This window comes from Lindgomyces ingoldianus, assembly GCF_010093535.1.
Source record: "Lindgomyces ingoldianus strain ATCC 200398 unplaced genomic scaffold BDR25scaffold_3, whole genome shotgun sequence".
In the NCBI taxonomy this organism is placed as follows: domain Eukaryota; kingdom Fungi; phylum Ascomycota; class Dothideomycetes; order Pleosporales; family Lindgomycetaceae; genus Lindgomyces; species Lindgomyces ingoldianus.
The window spans coordinates 720,992-729,041 of record NW_022985164.1 but is presented as its reverse complement, the minus strand read 5'-3'; the positions used below and the strand labels follow the sequence as shown (position 1 = coordinate 729,041).

At 42.1% G+C, this 8,050-nt stretch overlaps 3 protein-coding genes across 3 annotated transcripts; 2 read left to right on the top strand and 1 right to left on the bottom strand.

Moving 5' to 3' along the window:
- Positions 1-563: 563 nt before the first annotated feature.
- BDR25DRAFT_375234 (uncharacterized protein) lies at positions 564-1,372 on the top strand. Its single transcript, XM_033697377.1, has 3 exons — positions 564-709; positions 761-847; positions 935-1,372. Exons 1-3 carry the CDS (start codon positions 605-607, stop codon positions 1,160-1,162), a joined length of 420 nt encoding a protein of 139 aa, XP_033553180.1. The 5' UTR covers positions 564-604; the 3' UTR covers positions 1,163-1,372.
- Positions 1,373-1,510: 138 nt separating this feature from the next.
- Positions 1,511-2,753, bottom strand: BDR25DRAFT_375228 (uncharacterized protein; the record flags this gene model as incomplete). The annotated part of the gene is made up of 1 exon (XM_033697376.1): positions 1,511-2,753. The coding sequence occupies exon 1, from the start codon at positions 2,531-2,533 to the stop codon at positions 1,511-1,513; it is 1,023 nt and encodes a 340-aa protein (XP_033553179.1). The 5' UTR covers positions 2,534-2,753.
- A 1,593-nt stretch (positions 2,754-4,346) lies between these two features.
- Positions 4,347-5,394, top strand: BDR25DRAFT_375220 (AAA-domain-containing protein; the record flags this gene model as incomplete). The annotated part of the gene is made up of 4 exons (XM_033697375.1): positions 4,347-4,689; positions 4,747-5,126; positions 5,169-5,203; positions 5,257-5,394. Exons 1-4 carry the CDS (start codon positions 4,379-4,381, stop codon positions 5,392-5,394), a joined length of 864 nt encoding a protein of 287 aa, XP_033553178.1. The 5' UTR covers positions 4,347-4,378.
- Positions 5,395-8,050: the final 2,656 nt, after the last annotated feature.

The window sequence follows — 8,050 nt, the reverse complement described above, 5'->3', positions numbered from 1 at the left end:
ACGGTGGAGACGGCATAAAAAGCCACTTCGGGCTGCCCTGCATTGATTTTGGTACTCACGTGGACGAGAAATGTCGCCGAGAAGTGTTAGTGTAAGATTTAACTTCCCCAGGAATGCCAATGCCTTGCGGACCGCCTTATTGAGCGGTGCACAGCACTGTTGACAGGGGTTTGCCCAGCGAGATGAAACCGCACTTCTCACTCAGCAGAGCCGCACAGCAATTCGGACTTAAACATTTCGAAACCCTGAAGCATAGTCCATGGGACATTTCTGGAAACAATAACCTCCTTTACATTTCATTAGTCAATTTAATCGGACTGTCTAAAATTAAGCTCATTGTTCCACTTGCACGAGCCCCACCTCTCAGCCCGACTTCATTCCCCCGACCAACACTAGGTGCTTGATGGTAATGGCTCAGGCATAGCAGGCAACTATGCTAACGATAGAACTCCGACCACTTCCAGGGCTGAGTCTGTAAGGCTTCGTTTATATAAGAGCACGCAATTCTAGCAACTCTTGTCATCATTAACAAGCTATTCAATTAGCCGCTCTTCACAGTCTTTCCAATATTCCAGCTATTTACCCCCAAAACCTATCAACCAAAATGAAAGCCTTTGTCATCCTTGCATCTCTCCTTTCTTTGGCTGTTGCCAACCCTCTTTTCGAGCGAGATGCCTGCGCTTGTGATATCTCTAAGTGCCCTGCTGGCGTCAGTATAATTCTTTTGTTTAGATGTTTTGAGCGTACTGACAGTTCATAGAACTGCGATTGCATCACTGGCTTGATGGACGCCTGCTACGTTGCGCAGACCAAGGCTGGGACTGATTGTGGAAAGCCTGTCTATCCGGTTCCTACCAATATTCAATCCTTGCAGAATGTAATACTGACTCAGAGGCAGGACGGTTGCACTAGCAAGACTCCAATCCCTAACAAGGCTTGCGGAGGTAGCATTGGTGACACGTGCGCTTCGGACGAGATTTGCTACTACACGGATAAGGCTTGCGACCCACACACTCAACCCTGCACCGGAATCTGCGCCAATGACTACTGTGGTGGCCACTGGGACCGCGAATGCCCCGATAGCCGTTGGTCCTGTGTGTACGACGAAACCTGCGAAAAGAACGGCGGGGTTGACTGCGACGGCCAGTGCATCCTCAACTAGGACACTCAAGACACAACTATCAACCCTTGTGGAATGGTTGCGGCTTCGCTTTGGGATATTCGGCATTGAACTCGGGACAGGGGAAAGCGAGCTGGGACATTTTTTTCATTGTCCATACTCTTATAGACTACCTTGTTGGGCTTGAAGGCTATATACTGTGTATATATATTTTTTACATTTTATGTACGATCATGTAAAGCGTTAGATATAGAACTCGTCCTATGCTTCTTAATTAACCGCACCACATAGCACAAGACCACGGCACTGATTTGTTTCAGAAGATGAAACATGAATTTCTCTATCTTCATTTCCATGTCACTCGGATGAGGGAGGTAACTACCTAGATAGTTAGTATTTATCCTTCCCTTTGCATATCTTCCTAAACACCTCTTCTGTGTGCTCCCAAATCTTTTCTCTCGCGCCATTATTCCTCATACTCTCCATCTTCTTGCTTTCACCAAAGACTTCGCCGTTCCAACTTACGAAATAAGCTCCGCTTCCACTTTTTCCATCACTCCCAGTTGCTAATTCATCCATCCCGTCTCCCTTCGCTTTTGGCGCGAATCGAGGTGCCGTGGAGGCGAATAAATGACGTTCCCCACTCTCCGTAGGATCGACCATGAATGGCTTCAGTAGTACCGTAGCTACTTTCAACACGTTGAGCCACACCTGCCCCATGCCTCTTGCTGCCCCGGTATTCACGCCCGATGGAAACGCATGGATGAAGGAGATATTAGAGTGCATGTTCCCAAGATGCTCAAGAGCGAAGTTGTTCATTGCGCTCGCGTGAATACCACAGTTCTTGAGAGAGAAGCTATTCTTTAGGGAGAGATCCGAGAAATTGGGCACAAGCTTCAATCCAAGCTGCGGATCCAGGACCGAAACCACCCTAGCGAGTCTCGCATTGGGACCCATATCGTTCGCGGCAGAATTCAGCAGCGGGGTCAGATTTTGGGCGAAGCGCATTCGAGCATAGTAGTGGAGTGAGAACTTGCGATCCAAGCCTTCCTCGGTCTCATCCCGTCCCTTGAGTGTGAGATACCCCACTGTCATGAATAGCAGGTTGACCTTGTTCTCCTTCTCTTTGATCTCTTTGCATACTTCGTCCACATTTCTGAGCAGGGAAACGTCGCTTTTAATAAAATTAAGTTTGGAAGAGGGATTCAGCTCGTGCAGCTCGTCAATAATACGGGTAGCCTCGACTTGATTGCGACCGATGAGGTAGATATGAGGGGCTTTAGTATTGCGAACAAATTCTCGAGCCGTATAGAGACCAATGCCACTTGTGCCTCCCACAAACACAGCGACGAGGCCTGAGGAGAGCGACTTGAGAGTGGCGTTGTGAGTTTGAACTGCTGTAAGAGAAACCATCTCTACGGACCAGTTTTGAGGGCTCGCGGACTAACAATAGTGGATGATGAGGAGTAAATGAGAGAATATCCAAATATTTAACCACACTGAGAATTTCGCATACAAATGGCTGGCGTTAGGAGATGCTTCACCCTTGTGCGCGATTCGTCCGAAGCTGAACGGAGGAAAATAGCAGGCTGTGGAGAGAGATCAGGACGAATTCAGGAAATTGCGACTAGCAGGTTGATGTATTTAGCGACAATATAGAAGATGATCGCAGTTCTATCCATGAAGAGATGTTGAAAGTGCCGCGAGGGAGCATCTCCCACGTGGCTGTAGTCTTATTCAGGACTAGCGTTGGCTTTAAGTGTCTGCGCTCCCCCACCTACTACAGTTGTTCTCGAGTGCTCTTGTCGATGCATGCCACTTTCCTTCGTGGACAGCCGTATTTCGATACTCAGCCTCGTTAAGCTTTGAAATGCGCGGAATTGCTCTAGCTACTGTACAGTAGCCTGAATGTCTCCAAGGCGCTGCTTCCGGGATCCCTGGTACTTTCACGACTCTTTTAACTCTATTGTACACTCATAAACGTGCTGAAGGTCGGGACAGTGCTCTAAACTATCCTTCTATTGAACGAGATTTCATTGACATTCTCGCGCCTTGATTACGTAGGTGCGACTGCTTATTGAGGCAATGAAGTAGACATCCCAGCCAACAAGGCACCTCATTCACATTTTCGCGATTTCCAAGGAACATTATCTTAGATTCAAGAGTCACTGGTTCCAGCAGTCTCGTTGCTCCTTTTCAAAGTGCTTCTCGATTTATTCTAAGATGGCACTATTTGTCTTTGGTTCTAGGCCAGATTCGTGGTACATTGCAAATGATGTTCGCGTTGCAAGGTACTTCAGATGTAATCATTCACAAGCGTTGACTAACTCAACATAGCTTGGACCCTCCTCAGGCAATCTGTTGGGGGGCGTCTTTGAACCCAAGCTTCAACGGAGCGACTGTGGAATACGTAGCGATCAACACAAACGACTTATACTATTACCGGACGCAGGATCCCAGCACGGGAGGTGCGTTACAATCCCGACTACGTTATGATATCAATCTAACTACAACTCTGGTATGTAGTTTTCGTGGAATCTTCCACTAGAAATATCGCGCTGCTGGCCGACACCAAGACCCAACACGATGGAACAGGAGTGGCATTCGTCAACTTCTCAGTAGGAAATGCCTGGTTTATTAGGTACCAAAATGGATCTGTTCGCATTTCTCAAGAAGATACCTTTCCAGAGGTCTTTCATGGGCTAGCGGGAAAGTACATGCAAACACGTGGATGGCTTTCGAATACTCTCCAGAGTTGTTCCCAAATTGAATTTGTATGGTTTATGGCTGACGGCTCAGTCTTGCTCACCAGCACAGATGGTGGCATCGAGGGTATAGGGCTTACGGACGAGCTGGTGGAAGAGATTCAAGAAGGTGTCGAGAAGGGGTGGAGGTTAGAATCGAGGACGATTCTGAGCCAGTACGATAAGCAGTACTATTTCCTCGAATGGAAGGACTCGCCTGGAGATATTATGAAGATTTCTGCGAAATTCATGGCATCAGGTCAACTAAATGATGCTTTCGTTGGTGAGATGATTACAGGTGGTGTACCTATAGCGCTACGGTCTACGAGTCAGTGGTATGAGGGGACTTTTAGTGCAAACCTGGGAAATGGGGACTTTCCAGATTTTTCCAATTTGTCACTTTTCTCATCATCGAAAACGTCCACAGCATAGCCACAACCGAACAATTATCTCCACCCAAGTCCAAATTCGACGGACAAGCACTCGTCGTCTACCGCTTCGTACCGAGAGGAAGATGAAGAGGATAAGAAACTTAGAGATGCGCTCGAGGGGGGCTATTGGAACAGAGGCCCCAAACGTTCACTGGGAGGACGTTGCCGGACTTGAGTTGTTTAAAGAAGAACTCCAAGAAGCTGTTATTCTGCCTCCCAAACCCCTACAGCTTTTTACTGGCCGCCGTCCAGCTCGACGAGGAGTATTGATGTACGGCCCACCAGGGACTGGGAAAAGCTATCTCGCAAAAGCATTAGCCACAGAGTGCAATGCTACTCTGTTCAGTATTAGCAGTAGCAATATTGTGAGTAAGGGGCTCGGAGAAAGTGAAAAGTAAGCTACTTGGATTCCAAAAAGATCCCCAGGATTCTGACATGCCCTCTCCCATAGATTGGTCAAGACTTTGCTTAAAATGGCTCGGGAGCGGAAGCCCTGCGTAAACTTTATCGACGAACTCGGAGGCATTGCAAGCTCCCCGGACAGCAGTGGGACAGACAATGAGCACACCAATCGTATCAAGACGGAGATATTGGTCCAAATGGGTGGCGTTGGCAAGGGCTCAACTGGTATTCTGGCTCTTACCGCCGCGGATCTCCCTTGGAAGCTTGATGCAGCTCTTCGCCGTCGATTCCATAAGAGAATATACATCGGATTGCCAGACCGACCAGCAAGGAAGAGGTTATTTGAGCTTGGTGGGAGGGATACGCAATGTACCCTGGCTGAATCATACCTTGATCGACTGGCGAGCATGACCGAGGGACATTTAGGGAGTGACATTGCGATTGTGGTCTAGGATGCCTTGGTGATGCCAGCCAAGAAGATCTACGAGGCAAAATATTGGAAAAGAGTAAGGTTCAGAGCTCCAATCTACCCACCCTGAACAACTATTGATTCCTATAGGTTTTGGTGGTAGGAGAAGGAATCGAGAAGCTGGAGCCCTGCGCCGAGGATGACGCTAGGGCGATGCAGATGATCTATTCTATGCAAAAATCAGGGCAGTTCTTAGCACTGCCCCTAGGAATTTTTTTCCCCTACTAAAATTATATAAGAGTTTAAAATTTTAACAAGATCTACTATATATTAATTGTCGCGTAAGAGAGCACAGGGACCTGGTGTCGCGCCTGTGTTTAGGACGTGCAGCCTAAGACACTTAGCGCCTAAGCTCCCACTACATAAGAAGGCTCTCTAAGAGCCTTTTATAGTTAATAGACTAGTTTCTTATTACTCCCTAATTAGTAGTTATAATAGTTGTAGGCCTAGTTTATATAATTTTCTTTATGCTACTTTAATTAAAGCACTTGTCTATTCTCTGCTTCTTATTCTCTACTTTTATTGTTTCTCTCTCTTTCTCTACTAAAGCTATAGATTAACTAGTAAATGTTACTATAGTTTTAATAAGTGTTTAACTTATTAATTACTATATGTTTTTACTATAGTATGCATAGCTTAAGTACTTTACGTAAGCTTAAAGTGTATAGAACTAAATTAACCTAGACACACTACTATAGCCTAATCTAATAAGTAAAGCACTTGTAATTTTTAATTTTAATATAGCTAACTTAAAAGCTCTTTACCTTTATTAAATTAAAGTATTAATATACATACAGCTCTTTTTAAGGCTCTAAGTGCTGTAGAACTAGATGTAACAGCACAGGCAAGACAATAGATCTAAATGCGGTTTGAATCCACTTAGAGGCATATAGAAGTGCATAGAGACTTAGTAACCTAGGAATATTATTAACGCCTATAGGCCTTGTACAAAAGGATATTAGAAAACTACTAAGCTAGCTAAGAGAAGAGGTATAGCAGAGGGCAGGGCTAGGTTAGAGTAGATACAAGGAACCTTTAGATTAGAGTTGCTACTTTTTAGTAATAGTAATTACTAAGTAATTGCTATTACTAGAAGCGCCTAGTAATTGCTATAGTAATTACTATTTTTCTAGTAATAGTAATTACTATTACTAGAGGTACGTAGTAATTACTATTTCTATAAATAGATATTTTATAGAAAAAGATTCTAAGTAGTAAAAGTAATAATTATTATAATAGTATATAATAATTCTTACGTCTCTAGTAATATATAAAGCTTTTTTATTTTTAAAAAAACTAGATAAGCTAAAAAAAACGTTAACAAGTAATTACTATAATTTAAACAACTATAATATATATAATAATAATATATAATAACACTATAACGTACTTTACAGGCAAGTTGCTTACACACCTAAGTTGCTTACTTTTACTAAGACTCTACTAAACTACTTTTCTTACACTAATGCATTCCCTATAACACTACTTAGATGTGCTAAAAGAATGTTAGATACAGCTTACGCTCTAAGCTTTTAAATAAAATATAAAACTCTTAAAAAAACATGCTATAGCTATATGCACAGTCTTATAAAAGATAATAAATAACTATAGCATTAAATAATATTTATAAGCTAATTCTACAGCTAAATTATAAAGGCTAGGTAATAAAAAGAAGTAAGTAATTATTAAGACTATACTTAAGCTATATATATATAAAAAATTTCTTTTTAAATAGTATTTATAGCTAATATAGCTAATTTTTTACGCGCTAAGTATAATCTAGGCTATATTTATATAAACTAGCTTAGTATGTTTATAAAGCGTTATTTAGAGCTTAAAGTAACATTTAAGCGTAAGTATAACTATAAAAGAGCCTTTTATAAAAGTCCTAAAGTAATTTAAGGCAGGTTTAGCCTTATAAAGAATATTAAAGCTAAGTATAGCATCTAAAATAATAACATGTACAACTTTAGTAAAATAGGCTTTATAATTAGCTAAATATCTTTTAACTATACTTACACTTAAAACTTTACTTTAAGCTTTAAATAATGCTTTATAAATGTACTAGGCTAGTTTATATAAATAAAGCTTAGATTACACTTAGCATGTAAAAAATTAGCTATATTAGCTATAAATACTATTTAAAAAGAAATTTTTTATGTATATAGCTTAAGTATAGTCTTAATAATTACCTACTTCTTTTTATTACCTAGCCTTTATAATTTAGCTGTAGAATTAGCTTATAAATGTTATCTAGTGCTATAGTTATTTATTGTTTTTTATTAGCAGAGCTTGCTCTGCTTATTATATTCGGGTTTGCAGAACGAAAAGTTGAGCAGAATCTCCTCTTTTGGACGCGCTAGTTAGTTAGAATTTCTTTGGATAAACCCTAGTAACGCTGTTTCTCTGTCACCTTATGTGTTTCTTATATTCTTTTTTTAAAAAAATGTATACCTAATGTAAGTGCACCTTTACGCTAATTTGCATGCAGTTTGCTCTAGCATGCGTTGTGTAAAACATGTTTAAATTATGGTTAGTTGCGTCTGTTCCACCTCTCTAGCCACATCGGTGTGTCGGGGATTGGCATCAGCCACATTGGTGTGTCGAGGATTGGCATCAGCCGCATCGGTGTGTCGGGAATTGGCATCAGCCACATTGGTGTGTCGAGGATTGGCATCAGCCGCATCAGTGTGTCGGGGATTGGCATCAGCCGCATCGGTGTGTCGAGGATTAGCAGTTGCTCGCACACCTAAGTTGCTCACTTTTGCCAAGACCACACCACAACAAACTTTATTATGGCCCATAACAACCCACTCTAGCACTATAGAGTACAGTACAGCCTGGAATATTATTTAGATACTACTTCTACTTCTTGCTTACACGT

Excerpts from the sequence above, each read along its gene's own strand:
- BDR25DRAFT_375234 (XM_033697377.1), top strand. The coding sequence starts at position 605 with ATGAAAGCCTTTGTCATCCTTGCATCTCTCCTTTCTTTGGCTGTTGCC. Across the intron at positions 710-760 it reads TCTCTAAGTGCCCTGCTGGC|AACTGCGATTGCATCACTGG; the intron begins GTCAGTATAATT and ends GACAGTTCATAG. Across the intron at positions 848-934 it reads GTGGAAAGCCTGTCTATCCG|GCTTGCGGAGGTAGCATTGG; the intron begins GTTCCTACCAAT and ends ATCCCTAACAAG.